Source organism: Camelus ferus, chromosome 22 (genome assembly GCF_009834535.1).
Source record: "Camelus ferus isolate YT-003-E chromosome 22, BCGSAC_Cfer_1.0, whole genome shotgun sequence".
In the NCBI taxonomy this organism is placed as follows: domain Eukaryota; kingdom Metazoa; phylum Chordata; class Mammalia; order Artiodactyla; family Camelidae; genus Camelus; species Camelus ferus.
In genome coordinates, this window is record NC_045717.1 from 9129119 (window position 1) to 9151848 (window position 22730).

Consider the following 22730-nt stretch of genomic DNA (forward strand, 5'->3'; position numbering starts at 1 on the left):
AGTGCATGAAGAGTTCCGTGTCCAGTGCATTAAAGGACCCCAGTAAATGGTAGCTCTCCATCATTATTGCAACCAAAATTCCAGCCCGGTTCCAGAATCTCTTTATCAGGTGACTTGTTGCCATGTCCCTGCACTGGCTGTGCCCCTGCCAGTCCCTGTGGCATCATGTTGACTTATGTATTGCTGGAAATATGTTGTGTTCGGTGGCATGTTTGCAAAATGACAGATCATCAGGGAAGCACCGAGGAACTAGGGCAAATCAATACAGAGCGCAAATGGCTGAAATCCCCATCAGATGTTCCCATTGTTTTTACTGGTGCCAGAAGATGCTCAGATGTTTGATTTGTATGTTTGTTTTTATGCTGGTTCTATTAAATCAGTTTGCAGCCTGAAGAATGTTTGCCAGACAAAGAAAGACACATGTGCCAGTTAGGAGAGGCGGAAGACAGCCGTTGGCTTCAGACACATCCCTAAATGTGACAGTTTTTTCGGATGCTAATGCTGCTTTTTGTCCTTCACACTGCATTTTTGTCACTGGGACTACGGATCTTTGCATGCGTGTTCCAGGCCGTGTAAAACTCACCAGAGGCTACCTGCTGCACAGAGCCTGTGTGTGTGCCCACGCACCCGTGAGGGCACACACACAGTCCGGATGTCCTCCCTTGACCAAGGGGCCATTTCCCTGAGGAGGAGCAGGCAGTGAATAAAAGAATGGAGGTGCCTTGGCTCCAAATGGTATTCGGCGCAGCTCAGTGACTGAGTGTGCGGGCTTTCCAATTGGATGAACTTGAGTTTGAGACTCAGACTTTGTGAATTTGGACAAGTGACTTAACACCTCTGAGCCTCAGTGTTCTCATGTATAAAGTGGAGATATTGATGACAAATAGGATCTGCCTCCGAGAGGTGTAAATATGAAGTTAGATGAGCCACGCAAAGCCCTTAGCCTAATGCCTGACTGTAAGCACCTGAGACTTGTTCCTCTTACGGGTGTTCGCCTTAACTTTATGTTTATTTTTTGTTTTTTAATTTTATTTTTATTGAATTACAGATGGTTTACAATGTTGTTTCAATTTCTGGTGTACAGCATGTTTCAGTCATACATAGACACACCTAGATTCCTCTTCCTATTCTTGTTCATTATAGGTTATTACAAGATATTGAATACAGTTCCCTGTGCTGTACAGAAGAAACTTCTCTATTTTATACATAGTAGTTAGTATCTGCAAATCTCAAAACTCCCAATTTATTCCTTCCCACCCCCTTCCCCTGCTGGTATCCACAGGTTTGTTTTCTATGTCTGTGAGCCTGTTTCTGTTTTGTAAATAAGTTCATTTGTGTAATTTTTTTAGATTCCACACATAAGTGATATCATACGGTATTTTTCTTTCTCTTTCTGACTTACTTCACTTAGAATGACAATCTCCAGGCCCATTTGTGTTGCTGCAAGTGGCACTATTTGATTCCTTTTTATGGCTGAGTAGTATTCCATTGTGTGTGTATGTATGTATGTATATGTATATGTATACACACACACACACACACATACATATATACCACAACCTCTTTATCCAGCCATCCATCGATGGACATTTAGGTTGTTTCCATGTCTTGGCTATTGTAAATACCTCACCTTAACTTTATATTTGAAGCACACTGACTATTCACAACTCACCCCCCAGACAAATTCTGATGTCCCCTGGGGCAAGGCTAACCCATACCCTGTCCTGGCCTTGGTGCCCCATATGGAGTGACTGCAGGGATAAGGACCATCCCCAGAGTGTACCAGGCTGAAGAGGACAGGATACAGATCCATGTCCCTGCCAGGGTTAATAGGCTAAGATTGGAATTCCTTTTTCTTTGTTCAAAACCACACCTCCACGCTACTTGCACATTTTAATACTTATTGGCATCTAGATTCAATCTTTCCTCAACTCTTACAGCCTTTTTACAAAATACCTACTTCTGCAGAGGCTACATGATGTCTCAGAACCAGCATTGGGGTCTTCGCCCCTTAAACTTTTTCTGGGACTTTGGGAAAGCTGCTTTAGTCTCTGGGCCTCTGTTTCTCCGTTTTCAAAAAGACACAGAGGCAGCGTGTCCAATGGACGGAAAAAGACACCCGTCTGCCACTTACTTGCTCTGTCACTTTGGACAGCCTGTTTGATCCCTGTGGGTTATATTTTCCTTGTCCACAAAACGGGGCCAACACAGCTTGCCTCCTAAGTGTAAGGATTAAAAGAGGCAATAGACAGAAATCAACTCGACACCATAACCGAGAGCGCTTCTTGTTTGTTATGTCAGCAATAAAATTCGGTTCTGTGATGGACCGTCTTGGGCCGGCCTCTATCACCAGGTAGCACGTCTTACCCTTAGCTCTTTGCGCCCATCACTAAAGTGCGGATTAACCGATTATGGACGGACAGCCCCCAGCGCTGACGGGCTTGCACGGGCTCTTGGCCTGCCGCTGGGGGCGACGGGTCTTCTCGCAGAAGCCAGGGGGGTTGCCATCGTTACAGACAGTGGTCCTCTCCAGAGGCATCCTCCAGTTGCCATCCCTTGTCAAAGTGGCAGGTGAATCCCAGGATTCCTGGAGAGCATTTGCCACCTGACTGGCAGCCCCAGAGGCCCATGGAGCTGCTGCCTTGGCTGAGAGATCGCTGCTGAGCTCTGCTCGGCTGGAAAACAAGAATGTCCTTGGAACGTGTCAGGCAAGGCGGCCTGCCCAGGTCTGCTGCTTCTGTGGGTGGCTCTATCGAGTAGCCACAGCCTCGGAGACCCTGTGGCATGCCCTTGTGGCTCACCGTGAGCCAGCCAGCCTGCTGTCCAGCCAGCCTGTGCCCACGTGCCCGCCAGAGCACACCCCCGGCCCCCTGCAGCCCCACGCAGGCCTTCTTAATAGACCGTGGCAGTCTCATTTGTAGACTTTATTCACCCGGCAGCCGAGAATGATCTGTCCTGATGCTCCTCCTCTCCTCTCACCCGCCTTCCCTCTTTCTTCCCCCGTCACCCCCTTCCTTTGGCCTGGAGAGTGATTTGTCTGTGTTATGGGTAGGCCTGACAAACCATTCCACATTAGCAGCTGAGATGTTGTTTGAAATGGGAAAACTGCTGGCAAACTGCTCCATTAGTGGTTCCAGTAACAAATACTCCGTTCCCCCAATGAAGATGAGATTGCAGAGGCACAAATTAATAAGACTGTCTCCCCTATTCCACAGCAGGAATTAGTCTTCAAGACGAATGGGTTCATCCCAGCCAGAAATGTGCATGCACGCGCTGTAGCCTCCGAGGGAGTCAGTTCCTCCTGTCTCTTCCTTCTGCTTCCCCCTCGCTCCCCCTACACACACCTTCCCAGCTGAGGGTTTGGGGATCAGCCACGCCAAATGAGGAGGTGATGAAAAGATCCGCAGCTCGGAGAGAAGGGAGATGGATGAGGAGGAGACGCTGAGTCCTCAGCCTGGGCCAGGCCGTCATTCATCACCTCTAATAGCGGGCCCCGCCTCCTGCTCCTGCCTGTTTCCCACCACACCTGTTCCTGGTGACGGGAAGTCATTTGAGGGATGCAAGAATAAAGAATGGACAGGCTCGCTCGCTCCTCACAGCTCCTTCTCTTCCAAGGAAGATCTGGGCCCTGGGCCTGCCACATCTCTCGTTCTTTCCAGGGTAACAGGAGAGGAAGCATTTCAGCAGAGTCCATAAGACGGTAAAGCCTCAGACGGCAGCAGCCGCCCCGGGGGAGTGGTCCAGCCGGGGCCCCTGGGGCCCTCAGGCTGTCGGGGAGCCAGCTTGATGCATATTAGGCTGGGAGCCTGAAGACGTGAAGGCTATTCCTCCACCTGATTGGCATGGCCGACTGGAAACCACAGAAACAAATATCGAATCATTAGGTTGTACACCTGAAACTAATACAGTGTAATATATCAATTACATCTCATTAAAAAGAGAAAAAAGGAGCACAGAAATGAAGTCAGCCATTGGCGTTCCTGCCTGTCCAGTAGCCCAGCAGCAGCGTGGATGAGCTGCTGACTGAACGGAGACGTGCTGCCATGACAGATGCGCATGGCTACCTGTCCATCTCTCTTTACTCTAGTTACGTCCTACAGCATTTTCTGAAGATGACAGCTGCCTCCAAAGACAGCTTATAGGAAGCAAGAACCAAATATCCTCAAGGAAAGATCATCCTTTCTAACTTTGTCCCCAGGGAGTTAGACACTTGACTGGGCGCTCCACACGTCAGAACGTGAGTCTCCGGCTTTTGAACACTGTTTGCAGGTCTCCCTTGACCGGGAGTTTGTGCCACAGGATGGGAGAGACCATCCTGTCCCCACGGCCCCCAGCAACCCCTTGTCAATGGGTGGATGTTTAATTGACTCTTCTCTGCTCTGTTTCTCAGACGCCTGGAACAGAACTCCATCAAATCCATCCCCGCTGGAGCCTTCACCCAGTACAAGAAACTGAAGCGCATGTGAGTTTCCCCTGCGGAGAAACGAGCCCAGTTGCTTTCAGCTTGAGGAGGGGTGATAATGGGGAGTGGGGAGCCTGCCCAGCTGAGCGGCTGCATCCCAGTCCTCAGGGGACTTAAGTGTCATGCCAGGAATGTCTCCCAAGATGAGGAGGTGAGTCCAGACGCGTTGCCTTCAGATGGGGAGGTGTATGAGTTTAGACACCTCAGAGCTAAGAGCCTCTCCAACTAAAGTCAACTAAAATTATCTGGCTAGGAGGTATGGCTGAATCAGCCTAAAAAAGACCCATCTCACCATTTTATTGTCCCGTGGCTTTGGGGGTGTGGACCTAATGTAGGAGTTTCAGTAGAGATGTGACAGTGGCCCTGTGTCATTCTACAGCCCCATCACCAACACCCCTACAACCATGCACACATCCATCTAACAAATTCTCAGCAAATATCCACTGTGCACAAGGAAATGTGCTGTGGATCTGTGGGTAGAGGGTGAACTAAAACGAAATGTACTCTCATGGAACTAGCATATTCAGGTGGGAGAGCACAGAACAAGATATATATATCAGAAACTGATCAGCACCAGAACGTTAAACAAAGGAAGGGAAGGGCATGGAGAGTGCTGGATGGGTGGGTTGGCCCATGAAGGCCTCCGAGTGCAGGTGACCCGAATAGGGGAAGGGACTGAGTCTGGAGGGGCTCTCGGGAGTGTGCGCGGACGCTCTGCAGACTAGCGAGGGGTGGAGTGAGTGAAGGGAAGAGTGGGGATATTCTGCAGGGGCCGGATCCCGTGGCCCCTGCAGACCATGTAAGGACTTGCTAATCTTCCTAAGTGAGATAAGAAGCCTTGGAAGCTCCCTTGCTTATGACTGTCCCCAGCACCCCCTCTACCACCACATCCAATGTCACTATCATCCTGTCAGGACCTGGTGACACCAACACTGCTGTAACCTTCTCCACCACCACACCGTTGATGGCACCTGCACCTCATCGCCCTCATCCCCGCCATGGCGGCAGCATCCTCCTCACCACCCTTCCCGTCGTGTGGCCACCCTGAGCACTGCTCTGTGGGTCTCTCAGAGTGGGGTGCTCCGAAGGGAGGCCAGTAGGATTCAGAACCAGTCCCACCATTGCCATCATGGACACTAAGAACCTGGGAGGGAGGCTCCTGTCCCTTTTCCAGGCTAAGAAATCATTTACGATAATCACCATGCTGTTACCATCGCCCTTGCCCCTTCTCTGACCCCCCACAGAGGAAGGAGAGAGGGCAGGTAGAAATACCCACAGACGTGGCCTTGTTCCCTCCCACCGGAGGCTGACTCCTCCGTTTCCCTTGAGCAGGAGGGCCTACATTAAAGAGGTTAAGTGTCTGCTGGCTCCTTTTATGTTAAAAATAAACATCCCTGCGAAACAGTGGCATTGGTAGGCTTTACCCTCAGATCTCGGGAAGCCAACTCCCATCTCCCTGGAAACCCAAACCAAACAAGATTTTCCCCTGGTGCAGTTCCAGAAGCAGAGAGCAACGTTACGCACCTGCCCTGAGCGCTCACTTCTTCCCTCCCCTTGGCAGCGTTCCTGCTGGAGGAGCTGTATAAATATAGGCCTTAATATTTAAAACCTTGGACCATTAATCTCCTCGTCTTCCTGCTTCTCCAGCTCACTCTCCATACCCCCCCGCCACCGCCCCGATTCATTTTTAAAGCCCAGCTAGATTCTGCAGCCAGATAGTAATTTCAGTGAAAAATGACAAGTTCCGTCACTGCCCCAACCTACATCTCTTGCATGATTGAAGTTACTGCTCTAATTTTTGTGAAGTCCAGGTAATTTAGGGCTTGGCCATGTTTTACTGTCCTTTCTCCATCCCATTGGAGTTGCCATGATCTGTGCATTCAGAATTCATGAGACCTCCATCACGACCTGCGAAGTGAATTTAATTTTTGATCACTTCTGATGCTATTGGTATTTATCATGATGCCCTTTCCCCCACTGCCCCCAACCCCACATGACAGTAAAGAAGAGAGGCCACTTAAAATTTTTCTGACCAGCAGAACTTCCAAAACCCAGACTGAGGTGCAGTGGCTTGGAGAAGTGGGTCCCTGGTGAAAATGGATTTTAAAACCCTAAATATGAACCAGTCTGTCTCTAATATCTAATAGAAGTTTTCCCTCAACTCTGCAAGAACCACATCCTCTTCCTACCTCCAGTGACCAAAAAAAAAAAAAAAAAAAAAAAAAAAAAAAAATTTCCCTGAATAAATGGCATTGTCCCTGAATAGAATGAATTTCTGGTGGGCAGCTTAATGTAAAAAGAAACTTTCAGGTAAAAACTAGTATCAAGATAAGGAAGCCTTTTGTAGGGACAGTAGGAGGCACTGGAGAAGGTGCCCGGGTCTCACAGGGCTGGTTACCCAACAACGCTGACACCCGAAGGTCAAACTTTCAAGTTGTTTGGCCCGAATAGGGTGTTGAGTTCTTTCCCTCCGCGCTCTTAGGTGGAGCGGTATTCCACAGCCTCCACCACTTCCTCGTGTCTCACACTTCTGTTTCCTGCTTGATCCTTGCAGGCGTTGGATTTTGCCATCTCTGTTCTAAACAGTGTGCAAAGGCCACTCCTTCCCCATCATCCAGTTTATAAGCCCCTGGGGACTGGGGTGGATCTGAGACTGACCAGACTCTGAAGCACCATGGCCTGAAATATGACCCAGGGACCGCCTGCAGGGGTGATGTGTCACATGTGCCGACTTCTAACTCCAGCTCCCCAGCCGGCCAAGACTCTCTGTGGGTGCATTTTAATAAACACCCCTAGTGAGGTTTGAGAACCACCGGTCGTTAAGATTGACCCAAACCCCTGGAGTCAGCTCTGGGACCACCTGATGTGGACTAGGAGGGGTCAGGCATGGAGATCAGTGGGCACTGAAGCCATCCCCAATCTGCCTTTCTGTCCAGTGCCACCACCTTCTGCACCCATCACAGTGAAGTGGAAGGGAGACTTGAGACGCCAGGTCTGTACCCGAACAGCCATGTCAGGTCCCTCATGGCTCCAGGTCCTTCACCTCCCAGAGCTGCTGTTTCCTTCCTGCAGAGTTAAGAACTAAGAGGAGGTGACCACCAGGGCCAATTCCCAGCTAAACTATCACTTCTCCAATTTCTACTCCCCGGCATCTCCAGAACCACAAGACATCTCTCACTGTGCTTAGAGAGGGGTGCATGCAGAAGTCTAGTTATGAACTGAAAGCCAGTTTGCCCTGACAAGGCTAAAGCAGAGGGCTTCTCCACTGGCCACGGAACTTCCTCTCACATGGCCGAGGTCTAAGGACCTTAAAGGGACATCCCATTGGGGATGTCAGGGAAACAAAACAGAACAGGCTCTCTCACTAGTCTGATCTGAGCACAGACCCTGCACGCTTGCCCGAAATGCCTTGCGAGGTCCGGCAAGATTAGGATAATCCAGGGCATTTGCTTGTTAAGACCCTTACACTGAAGAAAAGCCGGGTGTAAGCTGACGAGTTTGCGAGCACAATCTGGATTTGTTAGGGACGATCTCGCCCGCTAAAGGGATCAGCTCGACAGCTGTGCCTAAGAATCCTTAACCTGTGGGGTATCCGTCAACCTGCAGGCCTTGGAAATGGGGATGGAAGGGAACAGAGGCCTAGGGAAGGGTGTCAGGCAGCCCCTTTGAAGGCTGTTAGGAGGAGGAGAGAGGCCCGAGGAGTGCGCTTAAGAGGCTGGGGGGCTGGGGGGTCTGGCCTCGCTGGAGGCAATTGTTTAAGAACCTGCTTAGATGTGCTTTCTTCTCGATACTCCCTCGTCTCCTCCTTATTGACCCTCCAAGACCCCAGCCCCTCCTCATCTGCACGAAAGCAAAGACCCATTGATTTATTTTGTTAAAGAAAAGGAACCAGAAAGGTTCGTTGTGGCTGGAAATTGGAGCATCTCCCCTTCCAGGGACAGGAGCCCAGAGGCCCACCCTGAGCTAATGGCTTTTAAGAGAAGTCCCCCCTCCAGGGAAGTGCCGGTGGGGAGAACTAGAGGAGGGTGCTCTGAAGTCACTGGGATGCTGCAGAGTGAGCAGGGAGATTCCGCTGCACCAGCGAGGCCTGGCTAGCTGCCTTCCAGCGCACAGCATCCTTCTCGCTCACATTATCCCAAAGCCCTGGGCATCACTGCCCTGGGCTTGCTCTGGGAGCACTGCCAGCGACAAGGTCAGGCCTCAAAGCCATCCCGTGACAGTTTCATGAGATGTTTACAGAGACTTAAGTCACTGCTTAAAAACTCCTTTCAGGTCAGAGAGGAAAAGTCACTGGGGAGGTGAAATGACTCAGGACTTTGGAGGAGAAAAATAAGCGTTTACCGAGGCACGATGCAAAACAGTGATGCTTCCAGGACCCTTGGGCCGCGTTTGAGTGAGGCCGACTTCTGCTTCATTTATGCTGTAGTTGCTTGGTAACGTGACCTAGGACAAGTCCCTCATCTGACTGGGTGCGGTTTCCCACCTGCAAAGTGAGGGCTCCCATGTGCATAGCAGTATGTCAAAGTCACGGTGCTGTGAGTGTTCTTTGAAAGCCAAGAAATGTGATACAGATACAGTGCATTTCATCATGAGGCGGTTGAACTGAATGATCTTTAAGCCCCTGTTGTCACACTGTAAAGAAACAGATTGAATGATTAATCCATCCTCACCATTTTGCATACCTGAAATGCTTGGTCCACACCTAGGAATGGCCGTACCACACCTTTGAGCTGTGTTCTCAGTCTCTCCCGTTAATGTTTTCAGAGACATCAGCAAGAATCAGATATCGGACATCGCTCCAGACGCCTTCCAGGGTCTGAAATCGCTCACGTCTCTGTAAGTGGGGAGCGGAGTCGTGTGGGGTGCGGGTGGGGGTGGGTGGCAGAGGGATGCGTCCGTATTTTTCAGGGGGTGTTTATCAAGGTTTTATGTTCCCTCACACACTTGTGGCAACCTGGTAAAAGAAACAAATATTTCTTCAGGGGAAATTGATCTTGGGGAATATTTCTACAACCCAAATGCATTATTTTTATTGATTAAGTGCCCAGCAGCCTTCCCAGTTATTGGCTTCTAATTCAAATGCATCTTCTCCCCAAACCGCACTCCCTCCTCCCACCCCACCTGCCTCGGCAGAGCTGTCCAGGGAGATGGAGGGAGAGAAGGGGCATGTGTGGTTATTACCGGGTGCCCACTTCCCCCGTGCATGTGGACTTGTCAAAGGAGGAGCTAATTTTCTTCCTCTGATTTTAAAGCTTTTTTTTCCCCAAACCAACCTCATGGCTATTGTTCTGAGAAAGCATCAATCCCATTCTATAAATAAGCCTTTCATATCTTTGATTTCGAAACCCTAAAGCAGCCTGTTGGATGGAAACAAAGCCGTGCCCACTAAAGGCATAGAGACCCTCAGGGACAGGAGGGCACGGAGCTTTGTCCTGATTCTGCCAGTGACTCGCCATGTGGCACAGAGACCATCCCTTGAGTCTTCCATGCGTGTTCCCTCCAGGCAAAGTGGGGACAGTGCCACCTTTCCGACTTAGCACGCAATCGTGATTACAATTAACAACAATAACTGGCAGTATTTATTAAGCACTTACTGTGTGCCAGGTACTCTTCTAGGAGGCTTGCAAATTTCATCCTCACAACGACCTAAAATACAGAATCTATCCTCATCTCTCTTTCATGGCTGAAGAAATTTGGGTGATCTAAGCTCCGCACAGACAGAGGTTTTTATCTCTTTTGATCCTGGCTGAATCTCTGGCACTCAAGCAGTACCTGGCACATAGTTACTGGGCCAAAAAAAGAAGAAAAAAATCTGCCGAGTAAATAAATATAACGTATCCAAAGCCCACGGTGACGAGTGAGAGAGGCAGGATTCGGACCCAAGCAGTGTGACTCCAGAACCCAGCCTCCTGAGATAACGTGGAAGGTGCAGCTAAGGTATCCTGGGTTGATACTATTCGTATTCTTTGGTGACCTGCCCACCTGGGCAAGAGCGAGGATGCTCAGAGGCAAGCTGTCCATGCTTTGTCACCCTGTGCCACCTGTTTGTTTAATTGATGAGTGGGCAGGTAACAAGATACACATTTTCCCCCCACCTGGCCCCATCCCACCGGGAAGGGGCTGCAGACAGGGAAGTCTCTTGATTCAGCTGTTGCCTGCTGCTTGCAGAGTAAATTAGTTTCATTTATTGGGTTAGAACATCTGGCTGGGATATCAAAGACAGGATTGTGTGTGAGATTAGCGTCTGCTTATTGTGCTAAAGATCACAGAGGAGAAGGGAGAACGGCCGTCTGCCACCAGGATCCTATCCGTGCCCCCACCCTCCCGTTCCCCTTGTCTGGTTTCCCTCTGCTGGGATCCGGGAACGGTCTGAAGATCGTGAGATGCTTCCTGTCTTGCAGGAAAAGAAATTCAAAATCTGGTTGCCAAATAGGAAATTGGCATGCCACTAGCCAATTCTGAAATATACAGGGACGTTCTTAAAGTGAAGGTCCTCTCACCCCCAATGTATGTATTCGTCCATTCAGCAGGTGCCTGCTGTGTCCTGAGTAGCCTTATAGACACTGAGAATATGGTAGTGAACTGGACAGACGAGACCCTTGGTCTCATGGAGCTTTGAACACAAACGCACCCAATCCAAAGTCAGGAATGGCCAAGGTGAAGAGCAAGAAAGCCTTTACCCCATACCTGTGCCTTCATTCTTTGAACAAATTATTGTGCTAGACCCTGTTCGGTTTTCAGCTCTAGGAACCCAGCCATGAACAAGCCACATAATGTCACCCACCCACATGGAACCTGGGTTCAAGGGGGCTGGTGGGGGAGGCACAGACAATGTTTAAAGTAAACCAATATATAAGTAATATTATGACATAAAGAAAAGGGATGGAGAAATAAAAATAGGGTGATGGGTGGTGAAGAAACGTGAACTAAGATGTTCAGCAGAAGCTTCCCAAGGAAGAGAGGTGTGAGCTCAGACCTGGAAGGCGGGAATACGCAGTCAAAAAAAGATCTGGGGGGAAAGCCAGGCAGGTCTGCACCCAGATGCCCCGAGGTGGACCCACACCCACTTCAGCCTGCCAGAGGGTGGTTTCGACCCACGGAGACGTAGAGACGTCCCATGTGGACGTGTGATTTGAGGAGCCCCTGGCCTTGCCGCCCCCCCACCAGTCTCTGCACGGGGGATTCTGACATCAGCCAAGACGTGCAGACAGAGACACTCCTGCATTTGGCACAGTGAGCAGAGGGACGTTAATATGAATTACAAATGTGAGCCTGAGCCATCATGCTGACTTTTATTTAGTCATTAATTTGTTGAAACATTAATGAAACACACCCGCGGGCTGAGCGGAACGCTGAGTTTTCACTCCTGGTGGCATCTGGGAAATGGGGTGGGTTTCTCTCTCCCACTAACCATCTCCTCATCCTAGTATTTTGCCTCCTCAAAGACACGTCACAGCCCGGATTTGCAATCTGAGTCGGGATTGAATCTTGCATTCGTTCAGTGCGCTGCAGGGCCCAAGAGGGGATTTTCTTAAAAACCCTTCTTAGCTGAGTTCCCTCCATCTCCAAGGAGGCTGGACCCTAGAGACAGCGAAGTCCGTGGGATGGATGAGAGCAGAGAGAAGCTAGCAGTGACTTCCATGCCTGTGCCTAGGACCCACTGGGCACTGGGCTGGAAAGACAGACCCAATAGACTTTGTCCCCAAGCGTCACAAGTCACCAGAGACCAGCCCATGAATAGGAGGCCCAGTGTGAGCGATGCTGTAGGCTGGAAGACAGAAGGCTAAAAGAATTCAGAGTTCTTTAGTTCCTGAAGCTCAAAGGATAGAAAAATAAGCTGGAGTATAGAAGCTGCCACTACTGCAGTAAGAATTCCTTGCTCCCTAAGAGCCAGCCCTTGACTCAGCAGCCCTGTGCCATCTGGAGAGGACCCCAGTTACCCGGAGCCCTGTCTAGGTGCATGATTAAAGGACTGGGCTCAGGAATTCCTACGATGCAACAGGATATTAAAAGGAAACATTCTATAGGCTGGGCTCAGCCTGATCGATACCCATTGAAGACAAGAAGACACAGGGCCGGCCAGCCTCCCACACATCTTATTTATTGCCAGGGTGTGAGTCACATTAGCAGCTGCGGAAGACACCACAAAGGGACTGCTTCTCCCTATTGTGGATTATTTATTGAGCTGGGCTTCCCAGGAATGAAACAGGAGGGACCCCATTTCTCCTCACCTCCCAGACAGCCTGTCCCTCAGGCCCCCGGTGGCAGTAGCCCGCTGTCTTGCTGGTGAGGAGAAGGGATGAGGCGGGCTGGGGAAGGCGATGCTTTGAGATGTCCCCCAGAGCTGGCCGAGGTGATGGCCTCCTATGTCGCCTCTCATCCGCAGTGACCACTGTCCTCTCCGCTCCCTTCCAGGGTGCTCTATGGCAACAAGATCACCGAGATCGCCAAGGGACTGTTTGACGGGCTGGCGTCCCTGCAGCTGCTGTGAGTAGGAACTTTGTCACTAATTGGGTCTCTGGAACTGTGTGCAGGCTCTTTCCTGCAAACTTTGAGCCATGCTCTGCAGAGTTCTTTTGACTTTGTGCACACTGAAGAGGGAAAAAAATAATTCGTTTTTGAGCTGTCCACCTTTCACCTCCATCATTTCTTCTTGGTGGAAAGAGAGCCAGGGAGTCGGCAGGGGGAGGCTAAGGCCAGCGTGACTGAAGCTAGACGATCCAGCTCAGGAGGGTGGCCCAGGCATGAGTCACTGGCCTCAGGTGGGGGCGGCTAGAAATTAAGCCGGAGTTGAATCCTACACAGGGAAGCATCCTGCAGGGGTGTGCTAGGAACGGGAGGAACTCAAATATTCATACATCATATTCCAATACGAAAGCTGAAGCAGAGCTGCTGACAGTCATGTGACCTTGGAGAAGGGTCGGGCTGGGTGGTGAGCTGATCAGTCACCACTGTGACTGCCTGGCTCAGGTATGGCCGAGGGGCGAGCGTTTATTTAACTTAAAGGAAAGTTTGTTGCCTCGAATTTTAAGCTCCGGGATTGTTTATTTGCATTTATTTCATTCTGGTCATTTGAGCTTAAATGTTTGAAGAAGATAATTGAACTCTGATGTGCAGAGGTGAGGAAAGGAATTTAGCTCATCCTGTATTTTAAGGCTTTGTGACTGGGGGAGAATTCGCTCTGGTTTGCGATCAGGAGCTGTGGCATCTGCATGCATGTACTGTGAGGGGGGGGTGCATACATGTTCACATCTGCTTGGGTACCATTTCAGTTCCTATTGCTGTTAGGAACTGATCTTGAGTATCTTGTGAGCAGTGGAGGCTACCAAGGCTCAGAGAGGTAAATGACTTGCCCTCAGACACACAGCAAAATATGTGTGGAAACTGGAGTAGAGCTTTCATGGTCCTGTGGCTCAGAGGGCTCCTAGCTCTCAAACAGCATGGGATGTATGTTCCCAGAGGTGTGCGTCTGAGTACAGAGGAGTGTGTGTGTGTGTGTGCGCGCCTGCACACGTGTAAGTGCGCTGTTGTAAAATCACCTCCAAGTCACAGGCAGTGAGGAAGGGGCCCAGGGCCTCCCTGCTTCCCACGTGCAGTTCAGCGAAGCTGCGGTGTCAGCTTGCAGACAGTGTGGGTGAGTTGTGTCTTCGGATGGCTGGGCGTGCAGGAGCGAGGACGGATGGAGGAGGGTCGGCCACATACCTCACACGTGGTGACGCCCAGACACTCTTCAAGAAGGAGGAAGTGAGCCTTTTCTTTCTCCTTTTCTTCTCATATCTTTACGCCCTACCCTTCTCATGTCCTGTAAGACTCAGCCCTGGACAGAGTCTCCTAAGATAATACAGGAATGTGAATCATGTCTGGATGAGATGCCCAGCTAGTTTCCAGGCAGCACATCCATCACAGCAGTAGTCAGCCTTGTTTCAATGAAGCCAAAAACAAGAGAGAGAAAATTCTGTATCTTTCTCTCTGCATCCCTTCCACCCAGCCCTGCACACCTCTGTCTCCGTGTCGGTCTCAGTCTCCGTGTCTCTGTATACACTTTAGTGTTCAAAGATCCCAGCCCTCAGTGAGCCGCGGTGCCTGTTTGTTAGAACGGCCTGCCAGGGCTCCGCAGGGAGCTGGCTATTTCACAGATGGTATTCTTTGCTTGTAGCAAGGAAACGATAAGCTACAACTGCCACCATAAGGCCGGTTAACTGTAGCTATTAATCCCTTGCAAGAAGAGTAACAATAGCACGGCCTGGAGGTAGATCTGGAGGTATTGTGTTCCAGTGGCTGGGGTGAGCATCCTTTTGCAGTCTGGGTTTTGGTGTGGAGAGCAAAAAGCCCTTGCATGTGTTAAGGAGAAACATAGCACGTATCCGAGTGCCTAGCACAGTGCACAGCATGTAAAGATTCCGTAAGTGCATGATTTTTTTTTTTTAAAAGGAAGCATATCCCAGCTCCAGACTGACAGCAGTCACGAAATAGCTAATAACAGGGCTTTGCACCGGCTCGGAAGGCAGCTCCGGCTGCACAGCACCATTCTGAGCAGACAGGATTGAGTAGCTAGGAGAAAAGACAAAGCTTCCCCCCTTCTCTCCAGACCAAGAGTTGACACAGCTCAGGCCCGCTCAGTTTCCAGAAAAAAAGCCCAGCAACTGTAGCCGTCATTGGGCTTTGACCTGCCGTTGAGCAGTTAGAAAGCACGTCCTGATTAGATCTAATTTAGCGTTCAGCCCCGCGGTAGATTGGATTTCTCCTTGTTAGGCTGGAGACACTCCGATAAGAAGGCTCTGATTAGAATACCCTGGTCGTCTGGGAAATTTCCTCTCCTTTGACTGGAAGGCTTTTTGCGAGGGGTTTTGTGTTTTTTTTTCTTCTCTCTCCATCTCTCAAATTATTGGCGCATCACAGAGCCAAGCTGTCTCTGACACCCGGAGTGATCTTGGATGTTTCCTTTCTGGCACTTGTCGTGATGCTGCCAGGAATAACGCAGGTGCCTCGGAGCTGGTTGTCCTTCCTGCCCTCCCTTGCCCTGATCCTTTAAACCTTTCAGCCATCCCACCCCACCTGCCCGGCTGTTACGCACCCAGCCCTCCTGGGTCATTTTGTTGCCCTGTTTTTTTCTGGTAGATGGCCAACACTAAAGGTAGAATGTCTCCATCTCCAGCGTCTCTCAGAGGCGGCAGCCCATGGGTCTACATGGTACAAGCTTCAACAGTCCTGGGAAGGTCCCCCAAACCCAGTTCCCTGTCCTCCGGGTGTCGGCCTCCCAAGAGTCCCCTCCTTGCGTCAGAGTCCCAAAATCTTCAGGGCTTTAGGGACAGCCTCTCACCCACCTGGTATGGAAGCCTGTCCCGTGCACCCCGGGACAAATCTTCCTACTGCTCATTCAGTTTCTGGTGTACAGCACAATGCTTCAGTCATACATGAACATACATATATTTGGTTTCATATTCTTTTTCACCATAAGTTACTACAAGATACTGAATATAGTTCCCCGTGCTGTACAGTATAAGCTTGTTGTTAGAAAGCTCTTTCTTATGCTAAACCTCAGTAACGGCTTCTGAGAAACTCAGAAAAGGCTTTTCTCACATTCTTCAAGTGTTTGGAAAAAGCTGGTGTGTCTCCCTGCAATGATCTATTTTTGTTTCTTTTTTCTTTTTTGAGGGGGAAGGTAATTATGTTTATTTATGTATTTATTTTAACGGAGGTACCGGGGATTGAACCCAGGACCTCGTGCATGCTAAGCAGGTGCTCTTCTGCTGAGCTACAACACCCTCCCCACTTCTCCCTGCAATTAATCCGAAACAGGTTCAGTTCCTGCAGAATTTCATCGTGTAAACACACATTTGTCGTTTATTAGTAATAACCCTTGTTATCTTGGGGGGGGGCACAAGGTAGTCTGTCAGCTGCCCTCCTTAAAACGGGCTGCTGGGAAGTGAGTCAGATGCCCATTTGGGCAAAAAGTGTGTTCAAAGCATCCCTGCTGAACTGCGAGAACAGAAATATTCCACATGGAGACGTGTCAGAATCCGAGGTTAGGACAGGACACGTGCTCCCAACTCTGGTCTCCCGAGGAGTGACCTGCCCTCTTCTCCCAGGCTCCGTCCATCCCCTTCCTCACTGGAGACTGAGGGTGAACGCTTAGCTCCTCTTGGTTCCCCTGCCCACCCTGGCTGCTGGGCTCCTGGGATGTGGGTGGAGATGGTGATCCTGAGCGGGCAGCCAGCCCAAGGGCCCCCAGCTCCGTCACCAGCTCGGAGGGCAGTCCTCCCCGAGGCAAGGAAAGCTCCTAGTGTGTCTCCAGGGCCATCACCTCCTCCGCTGTGCCATCACAGCACCCCCAGGGAACCTGCGCATTCAGTGAGCGCTCACTGACTACCTGGCGCGCGTGGGAACGGCACCCATGTGGGGCAGGCGGTCGTTTCAGGTGGAAGCGTTCACATAAATGCTGGCCACGGTCGATGTTAAGCCTGCTCCAGGAGGTCTTAACCCAAATCAGGCTGTCTCGGGGCTGGAATAAGTTAAGACAACCCAGGCACCTGTTGTTTGATTTTCTTGGAAGGCAGACAAGACCATTTGAGGATCTTGGAGTTTTCCAAGCAACATACCAATTACAAGGCAGTGAGCAAAACTTCACTCCCTGTAGCTCACTTTCTCTCACCAGCTGTTTCACAAGGATAACTACTGTTACTAATAATAACAGCCAACACATAACCAAATACTTAATATGCGCCAGAAGCTGCACTAAACAATTTCATGTACAACTCTCACGTGATCTTGACAACAATGCTAAGAGGAAGGTATTGTTGGAAGGCCCATTTTACAGATATGCAAACTGAGCAACTGACGGGATAAGTAAGCAGGCCATTGTCTCTGAGCACATGAGTGATGGAGCTTTGACAGGCAAGCAGTCTGAATCTGGAGCCCACGCCACAGACGTCTGCTTCAGACCCAGTCATGGGCTGATCTGCTGAGCTAGTTTTGTGATTCGGGAAAAAGAATTCCTCACTGGCTCAAGCCAAAGAGGAGATGCTGTAGAACTGATGATGAATCGGCTCCTTTTGTTCCATCTCAGTGTAAGTCACAGGCCGCCGTCTCCCGTGGAACCTCGTCCCATCCATTGTCCTCACCCCACTGAAGTTTACCCTGAGCTCTGTCCAAGAGAGATCTGTCCAGAAGCTGCTTGGTTTTAGAGACTGGGCCGAGGTGAGGTGGTGAGAATTCTCCCCAGCAGCAGACGCTGACTCATTTTGTGATGCTTTCTCGTGGGAGGAAGCCTTCCCTCTCTCGTGTACGTGGGGAAGGTCTTGGGGAGACAAATTCTGGACTCATTCCATGCTTTGGTCATTGAGTGAATGGCTTATCCCTCTTAAAGGACTGATGAGGCAACAGTCAGGAAGGCAGGTCCCACCCAGGGAGCTGTGGGGGAGGGAAGGAGCAAGCCAGGTCCCACTAGGTGAGTCCTGAGAACAGGTGACAGCTCCCCCCAGTCTGGTCTCCCAGAATCTCAGCTTCCCTCTGATCGCCGTAGGAAAGCCCAGTTGCCTCCTATGTCTGGGGAGTCAGAGAAGGTCCTATTTTTCAGACAGGCCACCCCTGCACTTGCAGTTTGAGTCACCATGACAACCCACAGCCCATGAGCCGCAGCACAGCCATCATCAGGAGAGAAGAGTCATCTTTGCCCCTAGCTGGGACTTGGAGGGCCCCTCTTGTTTCCTCGGGCGAGGGTGGCCAGAGCACCCATTCACAAGTGCAGAGAAGATGCTGGGCAGGGCCAGAGTTTCTTGACCTCGTGGCACCATGTATTACCAGGTTCTTCCCCACGTCTGGCCTCAGGAGGTTGCTGAAGGTCAAAATAAATCCCCCATATTTCTTAGGGAAAGGACGAAAGCCCATTGGTTCTAAGGCAGGACCTCATTACCATTAATAGATAAAAGACATTCAGGATGGCAGAGGGTTTAATTCTAAAGAATTTTTTTTTAAGAAGGGAAGACACAATAATGAAGGAGGTGAACTCTAGTTACTGCAGCTGAATCACGGTCCAGAAGAGCTCCCCTCCCTGGCGTCCTCACGAATAGTTTATACAAACGCTTACTAGTGGGAAGGACTTGCAGGGACACACAGAGAATGAAGGGACTTTGTAACCCATTCTTGAAAAATGATCACCGTCCTGGAGGAGCCAGAGAAAGGGTAATGCCGTGGGCTGTCGGTACCGTTTTCCGCCCCACCCCATGCATGCACTTGAGTGTTTATGGAAGAGAAACTGACTCCCCAGCCTTACTTTAGGTAAAGGAGGCTCCATGAAGCACCCCCCCTGGAAGGGGCCTGGGCCCATCTTCCTATCCCGTGGTCTTTCCCAGAAGGGCTTCCCTCATTCTCCAGGAAGGAGCCAATACACTCTTCCTCGACACCGGTTTTCTGAGAAGACCTCGTACGCCGGGGTTTGGAATATGCTTTTGGCGTTTCCAGACAAGCATGGTTTCTCAGTAGGAGGAGCAGCCGGAAACCACTGTCGTCCGCAGACCCGTGGGCAGGTGTGGGGAATGTAAATGTCACCTGAATGATAGCTCTGGGCCCCTGGTCAACGTGTGAACCACTGGAGTCACCAAGGTGACTTTGATGCAATTTATCACTAACTCTGACTCCAGGTGTTTGTGTTTTCCAAACCTCGCGGCAACGGCTATGAGCTCGGGGGGGGTCTTGGCTGAGGAGGAGATGTGGGCAAGGGCAGTGGCTAAAAATGGGGCCTCAGTGGTCCCCTACCCCATTACTGCCCCTGTAGCCAGAGACAGGAACCAATAAAGAGTAAGAACAGCTGGGGAGGAGGGTATAGCTCAGTGGCGGAGTGTGTGCTTAGCATGCACTAGGTCCTGGATTCAATCCCCAGTACTGCCATTAAAAAAACAACAACCTAATTACCTCCCCACCCCACCCCCAAAAAAGAGTAAAAACAGCTGCTACATTATGAATTCTGACCAGGAGACTGGAGATGGGGAACCTTTTCACAGATCAGAGTGGACCCCATTGCCCTCCTGTGGCCCATCGCCCCCATTACCTGGACCCTGAGTGAATGAGGCTGCAAATGGGCACAAGTGATGAGAGCACCTGGGACTTTTCTGGCCAGGCCAGGCCCGGTCCCCGAGCAGGACTGGAGTCACGTGTCCCCTCCTTAGCCCCGGTGCAGGACGTGGGATTTTTCATCCCCCACCGCTCCTCTCCCCCAGCGCCGAAGCTCTCAATGGCTTCTGTTTCCTGCCGTGCTTTTTCTGAAGGCAACAGCTCCTGGAAAGGATTCTCTCTCCGCAGCATCGTTCTGTTGGTTAGTCAATGGGCTGAGTGCTAATACCTCTTGACATGGAACATATGTGGAAGATGAAAATGCTCGGAGAAGTGGGAGGGGGGCCGGGGGCAGAGAACCTCGCAGAGCGTTCGCCCACTCTCGTTAATTTCCTCTGACGGGATCGCGGCTCTTGTCTCTCGTTTTGTTGTAGAATCATCACTAAGTTAATGGCACTGGCTGCAAAAAAACCTACTTCCACTTCCACCTCGAAGTTTTAGGTGCTTTCTGCAGTCTCTGAATGGGCATCAAGGTGGGAGTAAAGTCTTTGAACTAAGATGGCATGGGTCCAACCAAATCTCAACCTCCCGCTTACTAGGTGTGCAACTTTCATCAAAGGTACTTAAGTTTTTTGAGTGCCAGAGGTGTCATCTGTCAGACGGAGGTAACACCTACCTCAGAGGGCTGTGGGGAGATTTCAGTGAGTTAATACTTGTAAGGAGCTGGGCGAGTGCCCGGCCACACGTAGTGCTTACTACCTCTTAGGTCGTGTGGCCCCAGCTGTTCACTTGGCCTGATCATCCCGGCCCTTCCCTCTCTTTTTGGTTTATACGGCCTCTGAGTTTCCTTTGGGAGGTGGTCTGGGAGCGAGTGAACACAGTACACCTCCAACCCCTCCCCCACCCACTGGGTCCAACAGCGGATCAAACTGAGTGTCAATGTTTTGAGTTTGAGTATCAGGCAGCCTCTAGAATGAGGCTTGCATGAGGGGTGCTGTTGTCACTGCTCCGTCACCGTCCCCTGTTCTGCACAGAGGAGAGTGAGAATTCAGGGTAAGGGGAGTGCAGGGCAAGCATGCCAGCTCCCCAGCGGGCACTTAGTCCGCCATCCCTGAAGGCTGAGACCCTGCTCTGCACAGGTACAGGCCTCTCAGTGAAGAGCCCGCCACTTTGTGCCAATGGCCGTTTGGTAAGCGTCCCCAAAGTCCTCCCATCTCGTCAGCTTGTTGCCAGGTCCTCCCTAAGAGTCAGCAGGACTCCTGGTACCTCTGCACAGCCACGAGGCAAGCAGTCTTCCAGCACCTACCAGACCTCCGTTTACCTGCAGTGTGCCCAGGTGCATTCCAAAGCTGGCAAAAAACAGCCACTCTCCAGAGACAGGGAACACCTTCCCCCAGGCACAGGAGAGAGAATACGGGTTTTACAGAGTGGATAAGAGATGAACTTTGGAGTCGGGCAGGCTGGAGCTTCACTGGGTGACCTCGGTTGAATCCATCACCACTCTGACCCTCAGCTTCCTCATCAGCAAAACGAGGACAATCATAGTGCTGCTGTGAGGGTGAGATAAAATTCTTCACAGGCGGTGCTTTGGAAAACACTCGGCACGGGGCTGCACACAGAGCTGTGGTCTCTGGAGATGACGCTGCATTGTTATTAATTCACACAGCGGTTACACCTCTGCTCCGCACAGGGGGACGACCCAGGACAGATGAAGCAGCCTTGATGGGAAGAGAGGCAGAATTAGTCCCTCCAGTGAAAGAGGCCTGTGTTCAGAACTTCTTACAGAATTGCTGAACCCCATTTCAAATAGCTGTTTACTCTTTGTCTGCTCCATCATAGAGTTTTTTTCTTTTTTAAATTCCCCTGCAACTCTTGTCCATGTACCAGAGAGCTCAGAGATCCTTTCATGGAAGCCAGACTGAGTTAAGTACCTGCCAAGCTTCCTCCCAAAGGAGAGAGGACAGAAGGACAGGCTGTGAGATGGAGCTGGTGCCGGGGATCAGTCAGGCTGTCCTCAGCGTCTAAATCTGGATAAGCAGCTTAATTTTATCTCTCCCTGCACCTACGCATCTTGCCTTAGGGAGCCAAGCATCCTGGGAGAGAATAAGTGACCAGGAGCCTCTGCCCTTTGTGTTTCCTTTTGCCCCTGCTTCATACACTGTCTCTGCCTAGTAATTGTGCCAGCCTGGGTTGTCTCGAGGCCTCACATCTTTGTGATAACACCCCACGCTGAGAGACCTAGCAGTAGTATGGAACAAGAAAGCACTTGGATCAGAAAAGGAAGCCTCGATCGTTTTGATGGGTACGGAGGGTTGCCAGAGTGGCCTGCAGTTTGGCTAGCCTTTCAAGGCAGGTCAGAATTGCCACTCCCGCCTCCCTGTGGCCATCCTCCTTATCTAGTGTCTCGCATTTGCTAGAACCAAGTACTGCAACTGGGCTCATGAATCTGCACTAGGGCCTCAAATCTAAATGCCTTCTCAGGCAAGGGAGGTAGAATAAACTTGTGATGGGCAGACAGTAGGGAATGGTGAGGACTGGGGCAGACAGAGCGTATGTCTTCTCTAAAGTGAGCAGCCACTTCATGGCTGCCTCCAGTGGACCCAGTGTTACTGGAGCTTCTGATTTTTTTTTCAAGAGAAAACAGAAATATGGTGTGTATGTGAGAGGGAGAAAGAGAGGAGTGGAATGTCCCAATTTTTAAAACACTGGGAGGGCTGAATGAACAGAGTTGCACGTGGAGTCTTACAGTATGTAGCAGGGAAGAGTCTATCCTCAGGTTATGAGCCTGGCACCTCTGACCTGGTCTCCCTACTGTTAGCTCAGTATTCCCTAGCAAGGTGATGCCCTCAGAAAGCCCGGAACATCAAGATTTGGAACAAATCACTCACTACGTACTTTATTTTTCTTTTTAAAACCAGAGAACCAAAAAAATCGTGTGTGTGTGTGAAGGGTCCATGCCTCCCCTGTGGGGGCTTGGTCCCGTTGGAGCCTCTTGCCTTTCTCCCCGTTTCCCTGTTCCGTAGCATCCTCCTGGGAATGCCCCCCGAGTGGAGTGACTTTGACTAGAATATATGAAGCACAGGAAATTCTTGGGGGAAATTGCTACAAAGAGGATGGACAGATGGGGGCAGGTGGGTAGATAAGGTGTTCATGAAGAAACTCTAGAGACCTCAATTACCATAAGTGCTTCAATCATGCTCCCGGGAAACGTGTGACCTTG

General features: G+C 50.6%; 1 protein-coding gene across 1 annotated transcript in view; it reads left to right on the plus strand.

Moving 5' to 3' along the window:
• Window positions 1-22730, plus strand: part of SLIT3 (slit guidance ligand 3) — a 583256-nt gene that overhangs the window by 464085 nt on the left and 96441 nt on the right. Inside the window, exons 10-12 of the mRNA XM_032465125.1 lie at window positions 4391-4462; window positions 9227-9298; window positions 12878-12949. Coding sequence (XP_032321016.1) covers window positions 4391-4462; window positions 9227-9298; window positions 12878-12949 — 216 coding nt within the window. The remainder of the gene's footprint in view (window positions 1-4390; window positions 4463-9226; window positions 9299-12877; window positions 12950-22730) is intronic.